Source organism: Aquarana catesbeiana, linkage group LG01, assembly GCF_042186555.1.
Source record: "Aquarana catesbeiana isolate 2022-GZ linkage group LG01, ASM4218655v1, whole genome shotgun sequence".
NCBI classification, from domain to species: domain Eukaryota; kingdom Metazoa; phylum Chordata; class Amphibia; order Anura; family Ranidae; genus Aquarana; species Aquarana catesbeiana.
In genome coordinates, this window is record NC_133324.1 from 855,405,819 (window position 1) to 855,420,444 (window position 14,626).

General features: G+C 40.9%; 1 protein-coding gene across 3 annotated transcripts in view; it reads right to left on the minus strand.

Annotated features, from left to right (window-relative positions):
* Positions 1-14,626, minus strand: part of TBC1D19 (TBC1 domain family member 19) — a 293,521-nt gene that overhangs the window by 49,719 nt on the left and 229,176 nt on the right. For 2 of the 3 annotated variants that reach the window (XM_073609081.1, XM_073609095.1), the window contains 4 exons: positions 8,339-8,368; positions 4,680-4,764; positions 2,075-2,119; positions 16-48 (listed from right to left, as the gene is read on the minus strand). In XM_073609081.1, the coding sequence (XP_073465182.1) occupies positions 16-48; positions 2,075-2,119; positions 4,680-4,764; positions 8,339-8,368 (193 nt within the window). The remainder of the gene's footprint in view (positions 1-15; positions 49-2,074; positions 2,120-4,679; positions 4,765-8,338; positions 8,369-14,626) is intronic. The other variant, XM_073609088.1, reaches the window with a different exon arrangement.

Here is a 14,626-nt window from a genome sequence, read left to right on the forward strand (position 1 = left end):
TTACTTCTCACTTACCGTACATTGAAAAGCCATGAAATGGAATTACCCCTATAAAACACAAGATATACAATGTATTAATACTGCAACATACAAAGGACTTGGAATTCTCTACAAAATCCTATCTTATGTTGTTCAGTTTTGTAAGAGATGTTCAAAGTAATGATTAAGGTGTTGCTTTACACCATCTTGCAAAACCTGGCTTTTATTGTAAAACAGCTATCAGGATTGAATTATAGCCAAAGGAAACAAAAAACATTCATATCGTCCTTTCCTTAGACCACGATGGTGTGCTTTTTGCTTCCGTGTAAGACATCTAATGACCCTGCCCTTAGCAGTGATCACATGCACAGGAATAAAAGTTGTCATCATCGCAAGCAGCATTATTTGATATAATTGAAAAGTGGGTCCTGATGCTAAAAGAGATATGCTATTGATTTATCACTACAAACGATGAAATTTACAAATCTCTTTCCAAAAAAAAACAAAAAAAACAAACTTGTTCCAAATTCTGTGCTTTGCTAAGAAATGAAACTGTAAAGCTTTTTTTTTATTTTTCTTGATCCTTTAGAGCAGGGGTCTCCAAACTTTATAACATGGGAACAGACAAGTCATGTCTGTGAGAACTGCAAGTTTGGTGGAAGCTGCAAAATTGTATGTGGAGACAAGCATTAGCCTTGCTCAGCCTGTTAGTTAGGACGTGGATTTGTATAGTTAGTGCCAGGACACGGCTAGGATTTTGTTTTGGAGTTTTTGCCCTGTATATTTTGTGACACATTTTGCAGATCCTCTATATGGACTTGTAAATAGCACCAATAAACACAACACTGTTTGTCACTACATCACTGGAACGGTATCTGTGCCTGAAAATGTGCTCACCCCAGGGAGCTTTGTACCGGCTACCTATCTCCAGCTCACAACCTCTATATTCTGCTTCCTGAGGAAGACATCTATATTCTGCTTCCTGAGGAAAACATCTAAATGTTTTTGAAGTTGTCTACACTCTTATCTAGTGCCACTTCTAGGGGGAGGGAGTTCCACATTTTAACTGCTCTAACAATAAAGAACTCTTTCAGCAATCTAAGATTAAACCTCCTTCCTTCTGACCTCAAATGATGGCTGCATTTCCTCTTCAGAGACCTAAGAGTAAACCGTTTATTACAGTTACAGCATTATAATCATGTCACCCCTTAAGTGCCTCTTTTAATTACTGTTATTATTAATGAATAACAGTAATTTATATAAATGATCCTGATAGTTGGGGTCCTCCATCCCACCTATTATTATTTTTGCCTGCTGCTGAACTCTTTCTCATTCAACGGTGTCTTTCCTGAGGAATGATGACCAAAACTGAACTGCATTTTTAAGATGATGCCAAACCAGTATTTTTTAAAAGGGTAAGTTATTGATTTATCTTTTGAATGTATGCCCTTTTATACTGCATGAGGGTATTCTGCTAGCCTTGTTAGCTGTAGCTTGGCATTGTATTCTATTGCTAAGTCTAATCTACAAGCACCCTCAGATCCTTTTTCATCACTGCTTCTCCTAGGGCGAGTGTAATTAACATGTTTTTGCATTACAAATCCTTTCGCAAGTAATGTATAATTTGCATGTGTATTTTTGGCACATATATGCATAACAGGTGCCATACTGAGAGAACAGGCTACACAAGGAATGACATCCCCCTAAAATACTTTTACTGTTTTACCTACCAAACATTTTGTAATTCTGTACAGCCAGCCTTTTGATTTACAAAACATTTTTCATACTGCACAGTCAGGAAGGTGACATGTATAATACCTGCTGGAAATCAATTTATCTTCCTGGTTCAGCAATGATGTTTACAACACCTCTCTTCTCTTTTTTTCCAGTAAGTAGGGTGACCTGACCAGAAGAGGTTTCTGTATCACAAGAATGGCTGGTCAAAATTACAGATCCTTTGGCAGGTAAACATACAGTATATAGAATGTATTTTAGCTGCATATTTCGTTTTTTCCCTGCAACTCTGGCACAATCAGCTACTGATATTTGTGCAATTTTCTTTTCTACCACTAGAGGATGACAAAGCACAGCTTACCATTCGGTGGATAGACAACAGCAAACTCTTCTAAGCCAAGCTTGCCTACAATTAAAAGACCGAAAGTTACTTTTTCCAGATGCTGAAGCACTATAGACATAGAAATAATCTTACTGGCAATTTAATTAGTCACACTTAATAAATCAGGCCCAACAAATAGAAAAGATGACAGCCAATAGTCAGGTGTTTACCATGAAAAGCTTCAATCTATACATAAACAGAAGTGAAGTGTTTATTGGCTCCTGTCTATTAAATAGAATGGTTTGCATAAATTACAGTATTAAATAATAATATAAAAATAATGACTACATTAGTTATTTATATTTTGATATGTTCCTCAAGTCACTATATGTCAAGTGGGATTGTCATTTTGCCTTAATGCAGTTCAGTGTACACACCATATGACTGCATAACAAGGTAATTGAAATTTTGATGGTTCCTAAACAAAAAAATCCATTTATATTAAGATAGATCATTTATCATAAAATCACATCAGCCTCCTTATTTTAAAGACATGGGCCATTCATTAGTAAAGAGAACACATTAGAAAAACAGTGAATAAAAAATGCACAGTGGTTTACATAAAAGAGCTTTTAAATTGCATTTTTGGTATCTTAGACCCCATACACACTATGCGATTTTCTGCAGATTTTTGTCTTCAGATTTACCAACACCGCATAATATGAGGTCAAACCTTAAGAGTTTCAATTTGTATGCAATCAGACAGGCCCTTGCACTACATGGTTTTGGTGAATCTGAAGACAACAATCTGCAGAAAATCGAATAGTGTGTATGGGGTCTAAGGGTATCAGAAGCTTTAGAGAACTTTAAATGCAAGTTCATATTTTTAATATCTGCCAAAACAGATTTGAAGTGTGCTCTTCATATTTTCAGTTACAGCTACTGTATCTAAGTTACTGTCTATAATGCTCCTATTTAAATATAAAATATAATATATAATATAATATAACAATGTAAAAAAAAAAAAATGCAAGCTGGAATCACCCTAACCCAAATTCAACTGCAAGCCATTAAACAGAACAGCATTTGTAGCCAACAGCAATCAGGTAGACATAAGGAAGTTTTATTTTTTTAAATCCTTTTTACAATAAAAAAAAAAAAATAAATAAAAAAACATTCTCTATAGCTTAATTGAGCTAGCTTACCTATAATGAAGGATGTCCCACATTGTGGTGGCAGCTGGATCCTGTTGAAATCTTTTGTGCAGGGATGCCCTGTCCTCTTCCTGCTGTTGAACTTCCAGTGCCGCAGAGGTAATAGCGATGGGTCTTCTGTGAAGCGGCTGTGAAAAAAGTTCCCAATGAGGTCCCACCCCCAACTTCTCCATTAAGAAACATTCTTTCATCGCTTTTAGTGAACGTAACCCTGTAATCTTTGGATGGGAGAGAGTCTGAAAAGTCACAGGACCCTCTCTCCCTCATTCACTGTTCTAGTTACAGGCAGTGAAATCAATGAAAGAACATTTTCAATGGAGGAAGAGGGAGGAGGGAGCAGATCCTCATAAGGAATTCTTCACAGCAGCTTCACAGAAGACCCATACCTATTAACCTACACATTGCCAGAAATTTAGCAGTAGGAAGAGGACGGGGCATTGCTGCACAAAAGATTTCTACAGGATTAGGATGCCTGCACAATGTAGGACATCCTTTTTTACAGGTAAGTTAGATTTGTTTTATGCCTAAACATCAGCTTTAAAGATATTTTGTCATGTTGTCCCTTTAAAGCTATCCCACCCACTGACCCACTTTGCAGTGCTCTCCTACCTGCCTCCGTCACACTTTCCAAACAGTACCCGATGCATCTGGGTGTTGTGGAGTAAGTGACCTCCCTCCCATGATGCAGTGCTCAGGCCTGAGCAGTCAATCACATGATGGAGGGGATGATATTTTTTAAACTCCAACATGGAGTATATATAATGTATTTTAAAGCACAAAGGAAGAAACATCAGGAGAGTACTGTTTGGGTCAGCTGGCTTCAATATTTATAGTCATAAACCCTTTTAGCATTGAATCAACACAGGGAAGATTGGAACACCTGTCAGGTTTTACTGCTATCTGGGGTTTTGTTAGAAAGAATTCCCCTCACTGGTCCAAGACAGGCACAGACAGAGATAAAAAGTTGACAAGGGTTTTAGCATTACCATACTTAACTAAAAACGTGTTTTAATTTCTGTTGGAGAGTTTCTCAAATTTCCTATCTGGTGAAAACTTTGTTACTGGGAGACGGAGTGAAGGAAAATCCATCTAATGGCGCCCTAGATAGCAGTAAACCTGACAGGTCCTTCTCCACTCTATCCATAATTGAATAAAAATGTTTTTGCCCCAACAAAACATAAAAAAAGTGCTGGGTGGATTTGTACTTTACAAATACAATCTAGTCTCTATATATCTATGTTAAGGAAACATACCGTGGAGAGGGCATCACCTGCATGAGTGTGTTTATAAAAAACCAACCTGAAAAACACCATATTCTTCAGATGTGGGGCCACGCAAATAAAAATGACATAATACAGAAAAAAAAGTCTAGAATTGCTACCCCTTAGGTTAGGAATGAAAATAGGTAAATAAGACAAGCAGAACCACACCTCGAATGTATGATTTTGGTGGTGTTGCACTGTTGTACGCAAAGTGTTCAAGCACAGTCGTGTCCCTGGAGAAGCAGAGCAACACCTGTAGAAAGAAATGTGTAACAGAAATAGTTATAATATGAAAGGCAAGCTAATTTTTAAATACCATTATACATGTAAGAACCAAAGATCGAGAGAAAACATTACAAAATGTTTTGGTCTTCGATCTATGGATCCACTTTATGCTAAATACACTAGTATCACCCATATGTAATATGGCCACAATTTGACCCAACTGTAACAGCAGAAAAAAAGCAGATTCATGGCTCTTACTTTAGGTGGTGTTTCTGCACTTTTGGCAAAGAAATGGCGTCTGCCAGCTCACAGCAGGTAGCCCAAATGTGGCACCCAACTAAGGACAGTTGGGCTTTGCATATAGTCAGGGCTCCAGTGTAAACCATTGTTTCAGAAGGACGTGCTGGGAGTATGTGTCCAGACCTGTCAGTGCCAGGAATGGACAGGAGGCTGTATTAAACCACTGCCTGATCTTAGTGACTGTAGAGAGACATAGTTACTATGTGTTAACAGATTGAGAGCCTAAAGCAGGGATATGCAATTAGAGGACCTCCAGCTGTTGCAGAACCACAAGTCCCATGAGGCATAGCAAGACTGACAGATACAAGCATGACACCCAGAGGCAGAGGCATGACGGGACTTGTAGTTTTGCAACAGCTGGAGGTCCGCTAATTGCATATCCCTGGCCTAAAGTCTCCTTTTACACTTGTGCGACTTCAAAATCATGTGATTTGTTGTGCGACTTTGATGCGACTTCTGGCGGATTTAATGCGACTTTGGATGGGTGGAACTTATGGTTAAGGAGAAAAGCAGGTTGTTAAGGAGCAGGCGGCCACAGCATCCTCAACAACTGACAATTAATCAGCTGTCAGCGGGATCCCCCACTGACAGCTGAATGTAAACAAAATAATTTTAAAAATGTGTGGGGTCCCTCCCAATCCATTCCAGGCTCGCTGGGTCATTTTAAGGGGAACCCAACGCCAAAATGTAAAAAAAAAAAAAAAAAATGGCGTGGGGGGTCCCCCCCTTAAAATTCATATCCTTATCCGAGCAAGCCAAAGCACCTTGTCCCCATGTTGATTGACTTTTCGGAATCTGGAATCCCGCTTTAACATGGGGTCCCCCAGATCCTGCCCCCAACCCCAGCCCCATGTGAATGAGTATGAGGTACATAGTTTTTGGGTTTGACTGGCACATTGGGGGGTATAAGAGTTGACAGTGAACCTTTTCCGTCATTAACCACTTGCCTACCAGGCACTTACACCCTCTTCCTATAATTTTCTTCACACAAATAGAGCTTTCTTTTGGTGGTATTTAATCACTACTGGGTTTTTTATTATATAAAAAAAAAAAAAAAAAAAGAAGACCACAAATTTTGAAAATAAAAATGTTTTTTACTTTTTTTCTGTCAGTAAAATTTGTAACCAAGTCATTTTTCGCCTTCACTGATGTGCGCTGATGAGGTGGCACTGATGGGCACTGATAGGCTGAACTGGTGGGCAGTGATGAGGCGGTACTTATGGGCACGGATGAGGTGGCACTGATGAGGAGGCACTAATATGCCGCACTTATGGGCACTGATAGGTGGCACTGATGGGCACTAATAGGCAGCACTGGTGGGCACTGGTAGGCAGCACTGGTGGGCACGGATAGGCGGTACAGATGGGTGACACTGATGGGCATTGATCGACAGCAGTGATGGGCACTGATGGGCAGCACTGATTGCCAGCACTGACTGGCATCGCTAATGGGCACAGATTGGTGGCACTTGTGGGCAGTGGTGGGCACTGATTGCTGCCACTGGTGGGCACTGTATGCTGGCATTGGTGGGCACTGTTTTGTGACACTGTATTTATTTATTGTAATCAGTGCCCTGATTACATCCCTAAATGTCCCCCTGTGAGGAGATGCGCTGATTGGCTCTCCTCGCCTAACACTCTGTCAGTGTGAGGCGAGGAGAGCCGATTACTGGCATCTCCTTGTTTACATGTGACCGGCTGTGATTCGACACAGCCAATTACACGGTTAAAGAGCCGCGGACGCGGCTCTTTACAGAGATCGGGGTTGCGCCGTGTCATAGCGACACAGAGCGGCCACGATCGGTGTGCGGCAGGCGAGGGAGAGCGGCCATTCTGGGACGCTGTCATATGATGGCGTCCCAGAACGAGAGCTGCACCGCCCTGCCATCATTTGACGGTATGCAGTCAGCAAGCAGTTAACCGCTTGCCAACCGCCGCATGTACATTTATGTTGGCAGAATGGCACAGCTGGGCAAGTGGGCATACCTGTACGGCCCTTTGAATTTCCCGTCATGCTGACGTGCGCGCCCTCGTCGCATGCTCCGTGATCATGACCGTGGCTCCCTTGGACTCGATGTCCGCCGGTCTCCCGGCGATCGTGTCACGGAGAGGTAGAACGGGGAGATGCTTTTGTAAACAAAGCATTCCCCGTTCTACCTAGTGACAGGACAGTGATCTACTGCTCTCTGTTATCGAGAGCAGAGATCACTGTCCTGTGTGTTCAAGCCCAGCCCCCTCACAGAATCACTCCCTAGGACACACTTAACCCCTTCACCACCCCCTAGTGGTTAACCCCTTCACTGCCAGTGTCATTTACACAGTAATCAATGCATTTTTATAGCACTGATCGCTGTATAAATGACAATGGTCCCAAAATTGTGTAAAAAAATGTCCGATGTGTCCGCCATGTCGCAGCCAGGATAAAAATCGCAGATCGCCGCCATTACTAATAAAAAAAATAATAATAAAAATGCCACAAAACTATTGCCTATTTTGTAGACGCTATAAATTTTGCGCAAACCGATCAATATACACTTATTGCGATTTTTTTAACAAAAAATATGTAGAAGAATACATATCGGCCTAAACTGAGGAAAAATTTTTTTCTATAGCAAAATTGTCGCTATTTTTTTGTTTATAGCGTAAAAAATAAAAATCGCAGAGATGATCAAATACCACCAAAAGAAAGCTCTATTTGTGGGAAAAAAAGGTCAATTTTGTTGGGGTAGAATGTCGCACGGCCGTGCAATTGTCAGTTAAAGCGACAGTGCCAAATCGCAAAAAATGGCCCGGTCATTGAGCAGCCAAATCCTCCGTTGAAGTGGTTAAATAGCCACCTCAGAATCACCTTACATTTGGTTGCAAAGTCAGAGTGTCTTGCAGCAAGGTGTAATAGGAAAAGAAACATTTGAGATCGTTATTTAAACTATGTCTCCCATCATACAAGTGCACAGTGTAAACCTATGTTCACACAGAACCACCACAGAACTAAGTAGCAAAGTCAAAACAATATAAAAAAAAAAAAAAAAAAAATTTGACTGGTGTTTGGCCCCCCCCCCCCCCCGCCCCCATCCTACCCACCTCCCTCCCCTCTTTGTTTTTGATACCAGTAGCTCCATAGGGACCCACCCTGTTGATCCATCCAGTTATTTTGTCATGATATATATACCATGCTATATATACACTATACTACCCTGGTTGATGCTGTTATTCAACCATATATATAAGTGCATAGACTACTGGTATATGCATATATAGATTTATAAAATGTTCAAAAATTTTGTATACCAACTACTGTGATACCTTGTAATTGCACTTTTCTTTCAATAAAATCTATTGAAAAAAAAAAAAAGAATAAAATAAAACAAATTTAATCTTTGCTTGAAATTCTCCTACAAGTCTTCCTGCGCAAACTGGCTTCAGGTACATTATCATGTGAGCAGAGTCCACTCCATCACTCTTCTATGGCATAAAATTTGGTTTCATCCAGTGCCCATAACAGTGGGTGCTAAGGTGGCTAAATAATGGGTGGCAACATTATATAGTCTAAGGCAAAAAAAAGCAATGCATCAACATCACAATTGTAGCAAAAGAGGGGACATTATTGTCACAAAATGTTTTGGAATGTTTTAGGACCACTATGGATCCCATTGTCATGGTGTGTGCTGGTAATGGTATGTTTTTTCATCTTCTTCTATACACTCAGTGGAAGACTAGGGGACAGGGTTGCATTAACGCTCTGGGCCAATACTCATAAGATATGTTGGGCTGATACTTCACCATTCACACATTATTCAGAGTGGGACTTGAATTCAGTAGTATATGCTAGGTATTATATAGTTATCTTCAAGCATAAACGTATTTGCTACCCTGAGATGTTATGTGACCAAATGAAGAACTGCAAAGGAATCTGTTGCCGACATTGTGAAAAAGTAAAATAAACCATGTTCTTTTGAAACCCATACTTTTTCCTATGCCCACTAGCACCATCAAGGCAAACCTTGCATGGTACATTTTCTTAGGCCTGCAGAAGTCTATCCCTATCATAAAAGGGCAACTTGGTTGTAGTTGCTCCCTCCAGGCCAAAGTTTCCTGGACCTCTCCTAAGCACATCACTGGTGGCCTCAGACACATATAAACTGGGGATATCCCCAAACTGGGGACACATGTGCCCATCAATGGGTACCCTAAATGTGTAGCACATAAATTTCTCTGTGCAGGCACAAAAAGTCAATAGAGATTTCTGAATGTCCCTTTAATCAGATCAGCCACTGCCAGGAAATGTAGAAAAACACCATTATGCAGTCATTAGAGAGACAAGCTCCTAGCTCACAGGTATTTACTGATAAATTAGTCTTGGGCCATACTGGGATTGCTCTATTTGACCTCAAGTTTAGTGTCATTTCGTCCGCACTAATTAAAGTGCAGGCTCTGAAATAAAGTCAATTGAAGTACATTTTCCATAGCTTTGGTCTATAAAAAGACACCAATTTCTGTTGTGTTGCTTTGGAGCAATTATTTCCATTACATGAATGCCATTAGTAAACAAAAGAGAAATTAGGAGAATAAACAGCTAATACTAGGTTTTCATTTTGTGAAATATACAGATGGCTAATACTATTATTTTTCTTTCCTCAGAATGCATTGCACAATAACATCAACACACAATTGGGGTAAACTCAGTGCAATCCAATTACTTTTAATCTCATCCTATTTAATCAGACTAAAAAAAGAATACTTCCATTTGTATTATTGCTCTGGGGAAAATGACATTTGCTATGTGTGCAGTGTTATTTTGTTTGAAATCATTAAACCAAGAACAATCAGTGATCGTTCTGGACACGGTAAAGATTGTCAAAGGACCAGTAAATCTAAATTAGATCATTTCCATACACTGGTTTATGTGAAAGAGCTTCTAATAACGTTCATTGGAAATTTGGGAAATATGTAATAATTTGAAGAGACTTTTAATGGGATATTTAACATGAATATAGTATATTGGGGAGCAGTATTTGCACAAAGCCAACTTCCTGACCAGAAACCCCATCCAAGAGAACCACCAATTATTATTCTCTATTCTTTTACCTAATGTGGAAGCTGACAAAGTGCTGCTAAAATTAAAGCTGAACGGAAATAAAAGAAAATTATTCCAGCTAGATATTATTAAAACAGAAATAAGATGTATTTTGTAAATGCAACTAGTGTAAGAATCTGAATTCGACTTGGTATTAGCCTCTTGCAATCACTTGTACAGCAACACTCAAACTGGAAGAAGGAGTGGCAGGGCTGAAAGCCAATCAGTTATTCTGGGGGCAAGTGTGCGGACAAGCCAAAAATGCTCAGAGAAAGCAGAGAGATCAGATAGGTGACCTCAAATGGTTTTCTGCTGATCCCTCATTGTCGAGTCAACAGACTGGGGTGCGTTGAGGACACCACTGTATTCCTCCTATGCCCTTTAAACAGTTTACAACCACCCTATAGCAGATTTACTGCTACAGGGTGGCCATTCTGTCCAGAATCACGTATACAGTGTCTTGCAAAAGTATTCACCCCCCTTGGCATTTTTCATGTTTTGTTGCCTCACAACCTGGAATTAACATGGATTGTTTGAGGATTTGCATTATTTAATTTACAGAACATGCCCACAACTTTGAAGATTTTTTTTTTTTTTTTTTTTTTTATTGTGAAGCAAACAACAAATAGGACAAAATAACAGAAAAATTCAATGTGCATAACTATTCAACCCCCTAAAGTCAATACTTTGTAGCGCCACCTTTTGCAGCTATCACAGCTCCAAGTCGCTTTGGATAAGTCTCTATGAACTTGCCACATCTCACCACTGGGATTTTTGCCCATTGCTCCTTGCAAAACTGCTCCAGCTCCTTCAAGTGTGATGGTTTGCACTTGTGAACAGCAAATCTTTAAGTCTTTAAGTCTGACCACAGATTTTCTATTGGATTGAGGTCTGGCCTTTGACTAGGCCATTCCAGCACATTTACATGTTTTCCCTTAAACCACTCAAGTGTTGTTTTAGCAGTGTGTTTGGGGTCATTGTCCTGTTGGAAGGTGAACCTCCGTCCTAGCCTCAAATCACACACAGAGTGGTACAGGTTTTGCTCAAGAATATCCTTGTATTTAGCACTATCCATCTTTCCCTCAGCTCTGACCAGTTTCCCAGTCCCGACTGCTGAAAAACATCCCCACAGCATGATGCTGCCACCACCACGTTTCACTGTGGGGATGGTGTTCTTTGGGTGATGTGATGTGTTGGGTTTGCGTCAGACATAGCGTTTTCTTGATGGCCAAAAAGTTCAATTTTAGTCTCATCAGACCAGAGCACCTTCCTCCATACATTTTTGTCTCCCACATGCCTTTCCCCAATCTCATAATGTGCCATTTAGTTTTTTGCTGAAAGTAATGGCTTTCTTCTGGCCACTCTGCCATAAAGCCCAGCTCTATGGAGCGTACGGCTTAATTGTCGTCCTATATACAGATACTCCAGTCTCTGCTGTGGAACTCTGCAGCTCCTCCAGGGATACCTTAGGTCTCTGTGCTACCTCTCTGATTAATGCCCTCCTTGCCCGGTCCGTGAGTTTTGGTGTGCGGCCGTCTCTTGGCAGGTTTGCTGTTGTGCCATGTTCTTTCCATTTGGTTATGATAGATGTGATGGTGCTCCTAGGCATCATCAAAGATTTGGATATTTTTTTTTAATAACCTAACACTGACTTGTACTTCTCAACAACATTGTCCCTTACTTGTTTGGAGAGTTCCTTGGTCTTCATGGCAGTGTTTGGTTAGTGGTGCCTTTCTTATGTGTTGCAGCCTCTGGGCCCTTTCAAAAAGGTGTGTATATGTAATGACAGATCATGTGACACTTAGATTGCACACAGGTGGACATCATTTCACTAATTATGTGACTTCTGAAGGAAATTGGTTGCACCAGAGTTTTTTATGGGCTTCATAACAAAGGGGGTGAATACATACGCACATGCCAATTATAATTTTTTTTATTTCTGAAAAATAGTTTTATGTATATATTTTTCTAATTTTACTTCACTGACTTATGCCCTGTACACACGATCGGAATTTCCGTCAGAAAAACCTTTGATGGTTTTTCCAACGGAATTCCGCTCGAGCTTGACTTGCATACACACGGTCACACAAAAGTTCTCTGAACTTTCGACCGCCAAGAACGTGGTGATGTACAACCCTACGACGAGCCGAGAAAATGAAGTTCGATGCTTCCGAGCATGCGTCGAATTGTTTCCGAGCATGCGCAGGAATTTTGTGTGTCGGAATTGCTACAGACGATCAGAATTTCCGACAGGAACTTTTTCCGTCGGAAAAATAGAGAACATGCTCTCAATCTTTTGCTGGCAGAAATTCCGCCAGCAAAAGTCCAATGGAGCATACACACGGTCGGAATTTCCGACCAAAAGCTCACATCAGACTTTTGCTGGCGGAATTTCCGATCGTGTGTACGGGGCATTAAACTATTCTGTACTGATCCATCACATATAATTCAGATTAAAAAAAACATTGAACTAAAGGCTGTAATGTAACAAAATAGATAAAAAGCCAAGGGGGGTGAATACTTTTGCAAGGCACACTATATATGTGTATATATTTATACTTGCAAAAGTATTCACCCCCTTGGCTTTTTACCTATTTTGTTACATTACAGCCTTTAGTTCAATGTTTTTTTAATCTGAATTATATGTGATGGATCAGAACAGAATAGTCTAATGCCCCGTACACACGATCGGAAATTCCGCCAGCAAAAGTCCAATGGAGCATACACACGGTCAGAATTTCCGACCAAAAGCTCACATCGGACTTTGTGCAAGGCACACTATATATGTGATTCTGCACTTCCGCATAGGGGGAGCGCGCACGTGTTGCTTCTGCTGTGATTAGTACTGTGCAGAAGCTGATCAGTGGGTGCCAGCCAATGGATGACCGCTGGCACCCACTGATCATTGAGGAAACACACTGGACAGAGCTCTGCATATGTAAATATTGTAGAACTCCATGCTGTCAGCAGGGATGTGGTAGATTTTGTTTCCCTGCAAAGCAGGAAATAAAATCCACCACATCCATTAGTAAAAACACCTCACACAACACACAAACACTGGTTAGGCACACATTTAACTCTTTGATCACCCTAGGTGTTTAACCCCTTCCCAGCCAGTGTCCTTAGTACAGTGAAATTGCAAACTTTTACCACTGATCATTGCATTAGTGTCACTGCTTTCCACAAAGTGTCAGTTAGTATCAGATTGTCACAATATCGCAGTCCAAAAATCCAGTATGTATCCCAATAGTTTGTAGACAATATAACTTTTACGCAAACCAATCAATATACAGGTATTGGGATTTTTTTTACCAAAAATATGTAGCAGAATACATATTGGCCTACATATTGGCCTAAGTTCATGAAGAAATCAGATTTTTTACATTTTTTTATTGGATATTTTGTTTGCAAAATTGTCTTTGTCTTTTTTTGTTTATAGCACAAAAAATAAAAAACCCAGTGGTAATCAAATGTCACCAAAAGAAAGCTCTGTTTGTGGGGAAAAAAATGACACAAATTTAATTTATGTACATCATTGTATGACTGCGCAATTTTCAGGTAAAGTGACGCAGTGCCATATCACAAAAAATAGCCTGATCATAATGGGGGGTAAATCTTCCGGAGGTCAAGAGGTTAACTAAAGGTAGTGTCATCTGTCTGTCGGTGATATACGACAGAGCTTTGGAAATTTTAGGACTGAATAGATAGAAATACAAACACTTTGGCAGGTAATAGAGCTCACTTCCCTTATTTAGATGTTTGTATAACTGCTGACTTAATTTTTTGCTGGGGGGCGGACCTCCTCTTTAAAATGCTACATACTTTACCAGCCACAAGGTATGATTGTATTTTGACAGTAATAACCAGGGCCGGCCCTACCATGGGACCCAGTGGACCCATGGTCCCAGGCGGCATTTTAAAAGGGGCGGCAGCGGGCACTGACAAGTTGTACCCATGCCCATAGGTGTGCACACCGGTGTGCCGAGTGTGCCTGGGCACACCCTAAATACCCCTGCCGGCTGTCTCCCGAGATCTGCCTGTGGGACTGCTGTGAAAGGCTGCATCCAATGAGTGCGCAGTCCGTGCTGCCTGTGAGACAGTTTCACACCGAGCCGATACTGACGCTTGTCAGAGCTGCTGAGTGTATGAAACTGGCATGTAATGTAATGGAATGCTGTCAAAATTGAGCACTGATGTCGGGGGTGGGCGGGGCCCGTGGGCAGGACCTAGCAGCTATCAAACAACAGCCAATGGGATGGGGTCTGGGTGGGCCTCTACGTGTATGTGGCCACTTTCTTAAGGCGCCCAATCAATTGCTGGTGTTTGATAGCTGCTGGGTTCCGCCCACCCCCGACATCACCACTGAATTTTGACAGCTGGTCTTTCTCTGCATGCAGTTACATTACATGTCAGTTTCACACACAGTTACACTAAGCGTCAATATCGGCTCAGTGTGAAACTCCCTCTCCTCTGTCAGTGCCAATCAGTGCCACCTGCCAGTGCTTCCAATCAGTGCC